Below are 15,763 nucleotides of genomic sequence, written 5' to 3' on the forward strand. Positions count from 1 at the left end.
TATGGGGGTGCTTACTGGGCATGATGGGATGGGGGGAGGGGCTGCTATTTTATTTCTACCATAGCCTGTGCAGGAGATGCTGTTAAACGAGTAAAGCTGCAATGAGTCATAGTGCATGATGGCTATGGAATGCACATATATATATATATATATATATATATATATATATATATATATATATATATATATATATATTATATATATATAGGGAGCTGTGCACACTGTAGTATACCTGTGTGTCTGCATGCTTTGCCAGGGACCTGGGAGCACCCAGGTGCTGTAAAGATGGAGGCCAGGCTGTGCCCTGCTCCTGTCCCCAGCTCCCCTCCCCTGCAGCACACACACAGACTATGCATCCTGATCTGCTGCTTGCCTCTGCCATTGACGTCATTCAGCAGTCACATGACCCTGGCAGGGCCAATCACTGCCCAGAAGCTGCTGCAATCTTTTAGTGATTGCTATTCTGTAGCACACACACAGATCAGACACATCACCCAGATACATGCTGCACCCCCAGCCCTGCCTGGATCCAGGGGGCTCCTGCCTGATCTCCCCTCCTTTTGGATAAAATAATGGATTTAATCAAGTAAAAAAACACTGGAAATGCCCAGGATCTTGTAAAGATCTGGAATCTTGATACTTTTTTTTTTTTTGTTGTTGCAATTTCCTTCCTGCTTGGATTCTGTTGCCTTTTTTTCCTCTAGAATCCCAGAGCTGAATAATTTGTATCCTCTTCACTGAGCTGCTATGGATTTTACTCCCAGCTCATGTGGGGAGAGTGACCACAGACAGATAGAGGAGAACAAGCCACTGCTGGGGGAGATGTCTGCTCCAGAGGGGGGCAAGATGGGTGCTGTGCCCTGCAGGAGAGCCATGGTGCACTTCAATGGGATGAGGTACAAACTGCTGCAAGAAGGAGACATCCAGGTCTGTGTGATCAGACACCCCAGGACCTTCCTCAGCAAGATCCTCACCTCCAAATTCCTGAGAAGATGGGAACCCCACCACCTGACCCTGGCAGACAACAGCCTGACCTCTGCTACAGTAAGTGCTGGGGCTGCTCTGCTGCTGCCTCACACTCACCATTGTTTAATGTTTATTTGTAAATATTTACACTTAGTGATACATTCTATCCAGCCATGGAATAGGAGGAATATCACCCCCAGACCCTCTCTAAAACGCAGCTGTCAATCAATGGGATGATGGGCACCATGGCTTCCTAAGATGTTCCGCATCAGATGAAATCCTCATACTGTATAGGAATAGCCAGATAAATCCTGTGGGGGTTTTTTTTGTGTATTTTTTTGGGCACCATGGTGAAATGTATACTGTGTATTGTCCCAGTATATATGGTGGGCTTTCATATACTGCAATAGGCCTCAGAGACTGATCACAAACAGATTTATTTTATGTGGCTGGCGGGCCTATGTCTGTATTTCTCTTCATTTTTATGGTTAATGGCGGATTATCAATGATGTGTTGTTGGGTTTTTTCGGATGTGGATGTGTATATACTATCTGTGTACGTGTGTGTGTGTGTATGTGTATATATATATATATATATATATAATATGTACGTATGACTGTATTTATGATGTGTATATTATATGTGTGTGTGTATATATGTGTATATATATATATATTAGTACATATGTATATATGCGGTACATATAATATGTGTGTATGTATGTATATATATATATATATATACCGTATATGTGTAAACACACACACACACACACACACAATATATATTTTACGCACATCATATATACACATGCACACATCACATGTACTGTATACATTTATATATGTACATACACATACTATATCTATACACTATATATATATATATATATATATACTTACATCATATATACACAATATATACACATACACACATCATATATACACATACACACATCATATATACACAATATATACACATACACACATCATATATACACATACACACATCATATATACACAATATATACACATACACACATCATATATACACAATATATACACATACACACATCATATATACACATACACACATCATATATACACAATATATACACATACACACATCATATATACACAATATATACACATACACACATCATATATACACATACACACATATATACACAATATATACACATACACACATCATATATACACAATATATACACATACACACATCATATATACACAATATATACACATACACACATCATATATACACATACACACATCATATATACACAATATATACACATACACACATCATATATACACAATATATACACATACACACATCATATATACACAATATATACACATACACACATCATATATACACATACACACATCATATATACACAATATATACACATACACACATCATATATACACAATATATACACATACACACATCATATATACACATACACACATCATATATACACAATATATACACATACACACATCATATATACACAATATATACACATACACACATCATATATACAGGTATATATATATATATGTTTCAATTGACATTTTCCCGAATGTTTTGCCGCTGTGATGAAGCCCATCGTCTGGTGAGATTCCCCCCTGTATGTGCTGTATGGATCGTTCACTGCAGCACATTACGGGACCCCCAGTATAATACATCCACAAAGGATTCTGGGTACGGCACACTATAAGCCATGGTGGTGGATGTTGTATGACGGTTACATGGACCAGATTGGATAAAATGTCATTATTCTGTAGAGACGTCCTGTTCTGGTGGATTATTAGATATTATATATATATATATACGGTATATATAGTATAATATATCGTGGGTGGCTTTGCTTGAATGGTTACGTTTCTGCCTATTGATATGAGGCGGATGATTTACCAATAGATTTTTATTTTCAAGATAGTAATACGTCCAGAGATTTGTTGTTTTTTTTTTTTTTCTTAAAAGGATTATTAGCAAAATGTCCTATCTTTTTGATTGTTACTACACAGACGGGCTCCATATATACCTGATCCCCTCCGACCAGCAGGGTCCGAGTTCTGTCAGTGATTATCATTCACGACTCGTCTTTAACGGATTTCTGGTTATTGAGCCTATGAGGAAGGATGTAAAAAAAAATAAAAATATGCCTCTGATAATCATCTAAGGGCCCTCATCCTGGTCACCTGCATCTCCATCTATAGGCGTCTTTGCTATAAATGAGCCCATCTGTTGCATTTTCTCCGTTGCACTTGTTGTATACGTGATGGCAGCGTGTCACACTGAACAAGGGAAATATGGAAACCCGATATTTAGGAATTGCGCCTATTCCAGAAAACAGATGGGGATATTTTGCTATGAAAGTTTCACTAACATTGTAAAAGAAAGAAAAATGAAAATGATTAGGCTTTGTAGTCTAAATTCACACCACGTAACGATGTTCATATTCATCACATGCGCCGGCCCAGCTCTATAATTTACTAGCCAATTGTTTGCGGTGACCTCCTCGCATATGTCAGGAAGGTATATGATGGCAGCCCCAATGGCCAGAAAAGTTGGAAAAAATATATTAAATATATATGTGATTTAAGATATTATTAGGTATACACTAACATAATAAACAATGTGGATCCATCTAAAAGAAAAGCATAAAAGATGCTGTTATGCTACATAAGGTAGTGTACAATAGTTCTACATACTGTACGTAGTGTGAAAACGGCCTTTGTTCACATTGATTCTTGTCGTAGGAGCAGTTATAGTATATTTACTATATTACTATAATAATACATGCATGAAAAAAATGGAATATGCAACATTATTTTATTGTTAGTGTTTAGAATTATCTTATATTTATTGGGCTGGATGAATGTATTTATCTACTTAATTAATTTTTTTTTTAATTCTCACCATTAAAAAAAAAAAAAAAATTCCCCCCCCCCCAAAAAAAATATGTGTGTATATAATGTGTGTGTGTGTGTGTGCGTGTAATGTATGTGTGTGTATGTATAATATATGGATGTGTGTGTATAATATATGGATGTGTGTATAATTATAATGTGTGTGTATATAGTATGTGTGTGTATAATATGTATGTGTGAGTGTGTATATAATGTGTGTGTGTATATAATATGTATGTGTGGGCATAATATATACGGTAATATGTGTGTATATAATATGTATGTGTGGGTATAATATATAATGTCTTTGTGTATATAATATGTATGGGTGGGTATAATATATAGAGTGTGTGTGTGTGTGTATATAATATGTATGTGTGGGCATAATATATACGGCAATATGTGTGTATATAATATGTATGTGTGGGTATAATATATAATGTCTTTGTGTATATAATATGTATGGGTGGGTATAATATATAGAGTGTGTGTGTGTGTATATAATATGTATGTGTGGGCATAATATATACGGTAATATGTGTGTATATAATATGTATGTGTGGGTATAATATATAATGTCTTTGTGTATATAATATGTATGGGTGGGTATAATATATAGAGTGTGTGTGTGTGTATATAATATGTATGTGTGGGCATAATATATACGGTAATATGTGTGTATATAATATGTATGTGTTTGGTTATAATGTCTTTGTGTATATAATATGTATGGGTGGGTATAATATATAGAGTGTGTGTGTATATAATGTGTATGTGTGAATATAATATATGGATGTGTGGGTATAATATGTGTGTGTATATAATGTGTATGTGTGTATATAATATATGGATGTGGGTGTGTATATATACCACTATCCAATGAACGCAATTAAATGTAAATGACCATAATATAGAGGTTTAATTAATAACTGGCAAAAAAATGCCAAATGTGAGACTATAATATAAATTATGGTAATTATACAATACCTGGCCTACATTGCTTGCACTATATGGCGCTGCCAGTTGCTCCAATAGATTTGTAGCGGCATTAGTGTTTCATTAACGCCATGATGTTTATTCTAGGGGAATTTCTGTAAGGCACAAACATAACGTAAGGCTGGACTCGCACATGCGTGTTTTGCGATCTGTACGCACATGCTTGGGGCTATGCGTTGAATTTGACCATGACACATGGATCTGTAAAAAAAAAAAAGTTGTCCCTATTATATCCTTTTTTCTTTTTAACGCACCCTTTGAGTTTTAATTTGTGAGTTTGATCTGAAAAAAACGGATCAGACTAATGACCGGGGCAATTTTTTAATATTTTTTTTTCTATTTGAATTACACCATTGATTTGAATAGTGATCCTCTGTGATCCTCTCGTCCTCCGCTGTCTTCTGTACTGGCAGGTTGTCCCTATGATGATGGACCAGGGTAGTAGGAAATTGCTAATTGTTTACACAGTGAAACCAACGTTGACGTTTGTTACTTGGTTTGTTCACATCTGAAATTTTGATGGAAACAACAGAAAGTCAGTTGCGTCTTGTGATGAGATGTTCCGTAGAACAAAGTTACGTAACGTACTGCGCGTCCTCCTCAAAATTAGCGACATCTTCACTGTTAAACTCTTGTCAGTTAGAGGCCCTTCCATGATACAAACCCTTTTTACCATCACATAGACCATATTACATCCCATGACATTGATGTCTCACCGATATGGACTTCTTGCTTGGACCACAAGTTCTATTCCGGCCCATTGGGTCACCACCGGCAATCGGTAGACAACCAGTGATGATCAGTTGCCTGCCTATAAAATCCAGTCCCGGTGTAACATGGACAGTTCTTATACTCTTCTCTTGGATGTTTTCTGTAGAACATGATGTCGGTATATAAAGAACTTTGGAGACATGACCTTGGTCTGATGAAGCCTCAGAAGGAAAAGTTTGAGAAGCTATGATCTAGTGAACCTCATAAAACCTCCTTGTATGTCACATTGGGGACAAATATTAAGTTGACCGCACACATTGGATTGGCGTTGGCCTAACCCAACAATTTTGGCATGACTTGGCACGACAGTCTAATTTGTATGTGTGTGTCTTGACTATTTCGACTATTACCCCAATGGTAGCTGTCTGGTGAAAGAAGGATTGGAAATGTTGGATTGCAGCCAAAAGTTTATGGCCACCTTTATAACAGAGATTTTGGGGGGTTTTAACAGCCTTCAGCTGGATCTCAAGCCATAGCGAATTGATGGGTGAATGATCTGTAGGAAGATAGATCTTGTCCAAAACTAGATAGGTCCACCAGGGTCTTCTACGCTGTTATTTTGGTAGTATCAAGCCACTTTATAACAGTACTGTGTACAATTCAATATCTGGCATAATATATACAGTGGGGAAAATAAGTACCGGTATTTTGTACACTACCGATTTTGCAAGTTTTCCCACCTACAAAGATTGGAGAGGTCTGTAATGTTTATCGTAGGTACACTTCACCTGTGAGAGACAGAATCTAAAGATAAAAAAATAAAATCACATTGTCTGAGTGTTACATAATTAATTTGCCTTTTATTGCATTAAATAAGTATTTGATACAATAGAAAAACAGAACTTAATATTTGGCACAGAAACCTTTGTTTGCATTTACAGAGGTCAGAAGTTTCCTGTAGTTCTTGGTTCTTGACCAGGTTTGCACACATCGCAGCAGGGATTTTGGCCCCCTCCTCCATACAGATCTTCTACAGATCTTTCAGGTTTGGGGGCTGTTGCTGGACAACATTGAGTTTCAGCTCCCTCCAAAGATTTTCTATTGGGTTCAGGTCTGGAGACTGGCTAGGCCACTGCGGGACCTTGTAATGCTTCTTATGGAGCCACTCCTTAGTTGCCCTGACTGTGTGTTTCGGGTCATTGTCATGCTAGAAGACCCAGCCATGACTCATCTTCAATGTTCTTACAGAGGGAGAAAGGTTATTGGCCAAAATCTTGCAATAGATGCCCACTTCCATACTCCCTTCAATATGGTGTAGTCGTTCTTCCCTGTTGAACAAAAGCACCTCCAAAAGATGTTTCCCCCACCATGCTTCACGGTTGGGATGGTGTTCTTGGGGTTGTGCTCTTCCTTCTTCTCACTCCAAACTCGGCAAGTGGAGTTGGTACCAAAAAGTTCTATTTTGGTCTTATCTGACTACATGACCTTCTCCCATGCCTCCTATGGATCATCCAGATGGTTATTGGTGAACTTCAAACGGGCCTGGACATGTGCTGGTGTGAGCAGGGGGACCTTGTGTGACCTGCAGGATTTTAATCCATGATGGCGTAGTGTGTTACTGACGATAATGTTTGCACCTGTGCTCGCAGCTTTCTTCAGTTCAATGACCAGGTCCTCCCGTGTAGTTCTGGGATGATTCCTGACCTTCCTCAGAATCATCCTTCCCTCACAAGGTGAGATCTTCCATAGAGCCCCAGACCGAGCAGTGGTCTTGAGTTTCTTCCAATTTCTAATAATTGTGCCAACAGTTGTTGCCTTCTCACCAAGCTACTTGCCTATTGTCCTTTAGCCCATCCCAGCCTTGTTCAGGTCTATAATTTTGTCCCTGGTGTCCTTAGCTCTTTGGTCTTGGCCATGGTGGATAGGTTGGAGTGTAATTGATTGTGTGGACAGGTGTCTTTCACACATATAACGAGTTCAAACAGATGCAATTAATACAGGTAATGAGTGCAGAGTAGGGGGCTTCTTAACGGGAAACTAACAGAGAGCCAGAATTCTTGCTGGTTGGTCGGTGATCAAATACTTATTTCATGCAATAAAATGCAAATTAATAATGTTGAAAATCATACAATGTGATTTTCAGTTTTTTTACTTTTAGATTCCGTCTCTCACAGGTGAAGTGTACCTACGATAAAAATTAAAGACCTCACTATTCTTTGTAGGTGGGAAAAAGTGCAAAATCGGCAGAGTATCAAATACTTATGTGTGTATCTCTACATCGCTCCCTGCATAGCCATTATATCAGGGTACAATAACACCTCATTGAAGTCCTTGGGTTCCCAATTAAAGTTTTGTCTAATTTTCTCAGTGCTTGAGGCCCAAGGTTAATGCTCCTCAATAGCCCGGCTTTGCCTATGATGGGGGGAAACATTCAATTTTTTTGGAGTCCTACCCCAACCTTTGCCTTTTTTTTACCCCCACAATGTATATTCGCCTTACACTTTACACTTCCTTCCATAAAAACTGCGACTTCTTCTCCCGTTTCCCTTTTTCTGTGTGTGTCTCACTGATGCTACAAAAGATTATCTGTGTATCTTGTTGATAATTCTTCATCTTGGCTTGACACTTTAGGTTCCAGTGTGCGGTGACTGGAGAAATCAGGCTAAATATGGTAACCCATCTACCCACCATCAGTTATGTATCAGCATTGATGGCCTGCGGCACTTGTTTCTTTGAAGTCCTAAATCCTCCGTTTACAGCCGGCATTTGATGCTGGGCGACAACAACCATTGCATTGTGAGACTCAGAAATTTAAGGGGGTGTCCTTTTTTTTTTTTTTATTTGTTGAAAATGTATTCTATATGCTATCATACTAAATATAAACTATACTTGCCCTTCCCGAATCCTGGTGTGTCTGTCTGCAGTGGTGAAATCACTTGGACAGCGCTGCAGCCAATCACTATTCACTTTTGACGGGAAGTCACCGCTGCAGCCAAACAAAAGGCGACGGCACTGCGGGAGAAAGTTAATGCCGGACCTGGGGAGGTTTTTATTTATTAACTATCGCAGCAGGTACAGTTTTCTAAAAGAGGGCGACCCTTTTAATATAGAAATTCATTGCATTAACCCTTTCTGTCACTCTAATGATCGTGGTCTTATCGTGAACCAAGACGCCCCGAGTGGCCAGTGATATTGGCATTATGTGGGGTCCCTTAAGAAACGGACGCACCGCCGACGCGATAGAGCGGATGTGGCCACAATTATGGCTAAATTCGGGCCAGTTCTTTGTGATCCTGTGTTCCCTTCATACTTGATACCCATTGGCTCCGATATAATCAAGTCTCAGATTTTTAATTTTTATTCTTTAGCACCCGGCGATGACATGTCACACAGGGACATCTGTTGTAAAATTAATTTTTAACCAAGGTGCTATGAGCGCAGATGGCAAACACCGTGATATACTGAAATGGCAGTAATAAAACCATCATTGCTCATGGTTTATGGCACTTGTTCCAGCACTGGCCATATTTATCTTCTTTTTTTTTTACATATGAAGCCCAAGGGGTAATAGCAGTGATTATAATAGCAATGGAAAGTGCTGCTTCAATTTAGATTCAGTCCGTCTCTACCATGTCTTATCAGTCAGAGAACAGCTCTCACTAAATGGACCCAAGAAGTGTCTAGAAGAATTAAGCTCCTCCCCCTGGACCCTTTAGGAAGAAATAATTTAGGATCATTTGACCTCTCTGTGCCTTGCTGACTGGTTGCGGAGCTACAAGACAGTATCATGTGACCTCTCAGCTCATTGACTGGCTTGTGAGCTACATGGAAGTGTCGTGTGACCACTCAGCCTATTGAATGGCTATAGAGCTAGAAGGAAGGGTCACATGACCATTCAGTCTGTTAAATGGTTGGAGAGCTACAAGGAATGGTCACGTGACCACTCTCAGCCTACTGAATGGCTGGAGAGCTACAAGGAAGTGTCATGTGACCACTCTCGGCCTATTGAATGGCTGGAGAGCTACAAGGAAGTGTCATGTGACCACTCTCGGCCTATTGAATGGCTGGAGAGCTACAAGGAAGTGTCATGTGACCACTCTCGGCCTATTGAATGGCTGGAGAGCTACAAGGAAGTGTCATGTGACCACTCTCGGCCTATTGAATGGCTGGAGAGCTACAAGGAAGTGTCATGTGACCACTCTAGGCCTATTGAATGGCTGGAGAGCTACAAGGAAGTGTCATGTGACCACTCTCTATTGAATGGCTGGAGCGCTGCTGGGAAGTGTCATGTGACCACTCTCGGCCTATTGAACGGCTGGAGAGCTACAAGGAAGTGTCATGTGACCACTCTCTATTGAATGGCTGGAGCTCTGCTGGGAAGTGTCATGTGACCACTCTTGGCCCATTGAATGACTGTGGAGTTACAGTGAATAGCTGGAGACCTACAAGGAGGTGTCACATGATCAGTCTTGGCCTACTGAATGCCTGGAAAGCTATAATGAATTGTCATGTGACCACTCTTGGTCCATTATATGGTAGACAGAGCCTGCATGGGTTAGGGGCACATGTGGCCCCTACAGTCCAATGCTTGGCACTATGGTGGGCACTGTTATGACCTAGGGTCAGTTTTTTTTCCTGTAAAGATGAGAATTGCAGTTGGCAGGTTCTCATTTGCACCCCCATTTTGGCTGTGGTACACACATGATCACGATCTGTCACATTTAATGTTTTTATTTTTTTTTCTCCCCTTGAACGTTGATTACTGCAGAAATTAAAATGAGTCTGAGAGGACGAGCGGAGCGCAGCAATTGTTAGGACAACATCCACCGTCACCATAGCGATGCAGGCTTTCTGTGTAGGCCTTTTCAGGCCTTCTTTTATAAGAGAGCCAGAGACCATATTTGCATTTGTTTGTGGAAGTAAATTAAATCTTTAACCCTTTCGCTACCACAAGCAAAAACCCATAGCAAAAGAATACCATAATAACCCCACTGGCCCTCGTAGTGCAAGGGAGACCCTTTTATGGAGGGGAGACCAACTTTTTATGTCCCATTTATTTAAGCCAGGAGCCTTTGATAGAGGTAGACACTTGATACTGGAAGGGGCACGCCTGGGGCCCACCAGAGCTGTAAGGCACACACCTGTGGCCCACCACGGCTGTAAGAAGCATGCCTGTAGCCCACCACGGCTGTAGGGGACACACCTGTGGCCCACCAAAGCTGTTGGCGGCATGCCTGTAGCCCACCAGAGCTATAGGAGTCATGCATGTGGACAATCAGAGCTGTAGGGGTACACGCCTGTGGTCCGGAGGAGCTGCTGTGGGCACCTCAAGCACCATGGTGTAAAATGCAGAATTGGGTGCTTCCACATTGCGTTTAAGCACCCGTTTAGTGGCCCTGTCGACACTTACGTCAACCCTCCATGACAGGGCCATAGATTATAATAGTTCCGATAGAGCAAACGTGCCCCCTGATGAACATAATTTTCGGTCGTGTTCTCCTACTAGAGGTGGATGCTCGGACATAGTAACTACAAGACAAACATTTAGCAACTGTATTTTTGTGGTTGTCCCTTTAAATCCTGCCCGGGGTCTGTAGGCGCTTGTCTGATCCCTCGAACTAGGGGGAGCCCTAGTGTATCCCTGTCCCCTGGGTTCCTGTAGATGAGGGTCACATATCTTGCTATGCTCCTATCTTAGCCCTTACCTGTTCTCTTCCCACCGAGAGAGGTGTGAGGCCTAAGTGTATAGGAAAACCCTAACCAGACAGACCGGGATAAGAGAAAACTACAATCATACAAATATACTCACAGAACAAAAGAGTGGAACACGGGGGAGGGATAAGTAGGAAAAGCCCAATAGGTGAGAATAAGGATTAACCCTCAAATCAACCCCACTCAGCAGTCTCCAGAACAACTCCCCAAACACAAACTGCTCCTCCAACACCAAACCAGGCAGAATGAACTATCAGTGGCAAAGTCAGAAGAAAGGAGGAGGATTCTTATACCTGCTGGGAGTAACCAACTCAGAACAGCTGATACAACCCAACACGGAGAACTGCAACTAAGCAGTTTAACACTTAGAACTTAATTAGAACGGCTAATATGACAGTGAAGCCGCAGGTGACTCTGCAATCCTCTGACCCCACTCTGTCGCAGACTCCCCCATGACATCTGCTTTAGTGAATTGTGCCTGATACTCTCAGCTTTGCCTAACTCCTTCTTGCTGTGGAGGGGTTAAACCACAAAGTTATCTTTACAGGCTCTCTCACATCCTGTTTTCATTGTCCCTGCAATTACAGCAAGTCCTCTGTTCTGCCCTGCTGATAACACTCAGCCTCCAGGCTCTGTCAGGGCCACTGTCCCAATGGTGCCTTTTAATATTTGCAAACTCCATTTGCCAGATAACTGCTCTCTTGGGGACAAAACCTGATCCACTCCCTAAGGAGAATGGGATGTTTGTTATGTCAACACAGTTAAAACTGTTACAGCCGTTAAAGTAATATCAGTTCAGCAGCCACCGTCATTGGATACTGTTTGTTTTTTTTGGTTTTAATAAAAAATGTAGATTAATGGGTCTTCATTATGAAAACGAATGTCTGCTGGAACTGCCGCACCCAGCGACCAATCAGATTGCAGCGTTTTTGTTTTCAGAGCAGGTTTGATCTACGGTAATTGGTTGACTTTTGCATCGGTTTACATACATGAGGCTCATTGTATATCTCACCTACACCTTTAAGCTATGTGTAAAGCCTCATGTGACCGAAGTCAATAGAAGAATACTTATACTCATGCTGAATTTTTTTTTTAATTGGATTTTGAAGCTTATTCTCTTCAAAATCCACATACAAATTTTTTTCAAATGCTCCTTGGATACTCTTTGATATGGATTCTGAAGCCGATCAGCTTTAAAATCCACTTTGAAGAAAAAAAAAAATCTCTCCTGATTTTGCCATAGACAGCAGGGCATTTCTGTGAACTGTATGAAAGAGCCACTGCCAGACTCCTCTGGCAGAGGCTTATGTTAAGGAAGAACAAAAGGATTGGATGCTGAAATTTCATAGACGGGATCCTTCTCTCCCTGATATCATCTGTTGGGAGAGAATCGGGTGGCGCCCTGTAGACATAAGACTGTTGGCCGATCCTGTATCGATGGGTTCGGCCGACTTTAGTCTAATGTATAAAGGGCCCTTAGTACAAACTTTATTAGGATGAAGCCACATTAGTTGCCATTTTTTAATTGGCTAGCTTTTGCGTTTTTATCATTTTGCAAATTACTATTTCTTCTTATTCTTTCATGCAGAGGAGAGCAAGCCATTGCAGAACACCTCTGGTGGCCACTTATCTCCTCTAGGATCAAAATAATTGGACGTGCTAAAACTCAATATGCCTAGTCTGTCTTTTGGGGATTACTAAGAAGCCCCTTATGCATAGATGGCTCAGCCTATCCTGCTGAACAGGAAGGCTTCCATGTTTTTACTTTTAACAATTGTGAGTGTGATATTTTTGGAATAGATTATTTTTAACACAGTTTGGATATGAAGTGGGTAAAGAATCGTGCACTGGACTTGGCTGTTTGCATCATCTGAAGAGTTCATATTTTCGGCAGAATGGCATTTGCTCTTAGGAGAAAGGTCACATTGCTATTTCTGAATTATTAGTCTACGATTCCAAAACTGTAAAAATGTCCTTGACTCTGCTTTTTTGTCTGCCTAGGGCAAAGCCAAAAGATGGTATGTTGTCCCCGCGGAAGACATGTCTGATCATTTGTGATCAAGGACATGCGGGTTCCCCTGTGCTGTGAATGTGTTTCGAACACCAGACACATAGAGGCCAAACATACAGTACATAGTCATGATTTGCTATTGAGATTGATAAGAATATTCCAGAGTAGGTAAACCTTTAAAATATGGAAAGTAACTGTTCTCCTTGTTCATCTTCAGATGAAACTGTAAGCTTCCTAGTCTCCAATGCAGCGTTAAAAACATCTAAAGTTAGACAACCCTACAGATGTAAAGTTGGCCAACCCTACGGATGTAAAGTTGGCCAACCCTACGGATGTAAAGTTGGCCAACCCTACGGATGTAAAGTTGGCCAACCCTACGGATGTAAAGTTGGCCAACCCTACGGATGTAAAGTTGGCCAACCCTACGGATGTAAAGTTGGCCAACCCTACGGATGTAAAGTTGGCCAACCCTACGGATGTAAAGTTGGCCAACCCTACGGATGTAAAGTTGGCCAACCCTACGGATGTAAAGTTGGCCAACCCTACGGATGTAAAGTTGGCCAACCCTACGGATGTAAAGTTGGCCAACCCTACGGATGTAAAGTTGGCCAACCCTACGGATGTAAAGTTGGCCAACCCTACGGATGTAAAGTTGGCCAACCCTACGGATGTAAAGTTGGCCAACCCTACGGATGTTATCTTCAGGAATTACTGTAACTTTCCTAGTTTCCAACGCAGTAGTAAAAGCATCTAAAGTTGCACAGCCCTATGGATCTTAAGTTGACCAACCCTACAGATACTCACACGTATAGAAAAGAGGACCTGGTACTAAAACAAGGGAGTACGTTGTATGGACTAGTCCAGGCAGCCCAATTCCTATAGGTAGAGCCATGGTGCATGTTCCAGTTGAGCTGACCACTTGCTCAGGAATCTTCAGACCTTTTAGAAAGTGATAGAACAGTACTCCGTGATTAGCAGGTTTTCCTCAAAACATCCTTATTTATCTTTCCATATCAATATACTTTTTTTTGTCAGCGCAACATTTTGGAACACGAACCCTTCATTAGGCAAAAACGGGTAGTGGGATACATCAGAAGATCTTGGTGGTGTCAGTGAAACAGCATAGTGGGTTATCACCTTTCAGTTATTCTTAGTCCCCAGGTACAATTTGGAATTTAAACAGTCTCTGTTCACCATCCCCTGGTCTACCGTCTAGTCTCTGCTGCAGCTCCTGGTGCCTGGTAATAGCACGTTGACAACGCTGCCGCCAATCGGTGAGCTCAGCAGCTCTATAAGTGTAGATTGAACACGTTTAGAGCCACTGAGCTTACCAAGAGGTGACGGGGACCCGTTAAGTGCCTTTGAGCTCTCACCGAGAGAGGTGGCGGAGACTCGCCAGTGGACCCCGGGACAATGAGTATAGCATATATATATATATCAAAATGAAGATTAACTGAAAGAGGACATCGCCTTTAACTCTCAGACCAAGTAGAGGAAAAGAAAGAAGGTTGGAAAAGTACTATAATACTCACATGTTTAGAAAAGAGGACCTGAAACTGAAAGAATTACCATTTTGGTATCATTTTTTGGTGATATGGAAACTGACTTGCCTCTAAAAACTAGAAGATAACAACCAGACTTGTTGATGTCAGAGGAGGCATCATTTTGGTGTTTGAAGTCCTCGAGTTGCGTCAGAACAGAATTATCCATTGAGAAGCAGAAGTCCTTGGTTCTCTCTGCACTTGAGTTATGATAAGACAAGAGCTGTTTTGATGTAGCGCTATGGTTTGAGGTTTCATGTTAGAGAGCAGACTATAACAGCTGCATCCTGGAGACACGTTTTCTTCTCCTGTCCAAGAGGAAGTTGCATAGTGCAGATCTGTATTAAAGCATTTTCCCCTGTACTCCAGTTACATATCTACTATGAACTGTGCACCACTTGGGAACCTTATAAATTCCCGTACCTCACGAGTAGTTGGGCTGAATGCATTCCTGATAATTTTTTTTTTTAGATTTCGGCGGAACCAGAACCTGTACCACCTCCTCAGTACAAAGCTTCACAGGCTCACAGCCATACAAGTAGGACTTATGTGTGGATGGATGATAGTCCTCCTTGGAAGTAATACTTCTAGACTAGAGTAAGACTTACTTATCAATGTTCAGAATTCTGGAGGAAAGAGATCATGAAGTTTGCTCTCGAAAAATGTTTCAATATCACCACAACCTATTCTGGCCAAACTCTTCCATACCTTGGTCGTATTTGACCCATGAGAGTGCATTTGAGGACCACTAAGTCCTCCTGAATTCCTTTGTCTGGGTGGTTTTGGAAGGCTTTGGCAACTTTTTTGGAAGTCTCCTAAACATTGCAGGATGGTTGGCACAAATGGGGAAGAATGCTCCTATATATACGTACTCCAATGGGTCA

General features: G+C 41.0%; 1 protein-coding gene across 4 annotated transcripts in view; it reads left to right on the forward strand.

Moving 5' to 3' along the window:
• Positions 1-470: 470 nt before the first annotated feature.
• The window catches only part of CMIP (c-Maf inducing protein), a 132,841-nt gene continuing 117,548 nt past the window's right edge, over positions 471-15,763 (forward strand). For 3 of the 4 annotated variants that reach the window (XM_069738784.1, XM_069738785.1, XM_069738782.1), the window contains exon 1: positions 473-1,044. In XM_069738784.1, the coding sequence (XP_069594885.1) occupies positions 748-1,044 (297 nt within the window). In that variant the 5' untranslated portion in view covers positions 473-747. Of the gene's footprint in view, positions 1,045-15,763 lie in introns of all 4 variants that reach the window. The other variant, XM_069738783.1, reaches the window with a different exon arrangement.

This window comes from Ranitomeya imitator, chromosome 9, assembly GCF_032444005.1.
Source record: "Ranitomeya imitator isolate aRanImi1 chromosome 9, aRanImi1.pri, whole genome shotgun sequence".
Lineage (NCBI taxonomy): Eukaryota > Metazoa > Chordata > Amphibia > Anura > Dendrobatidae > Ranitomeya > Ranitomeya imitator.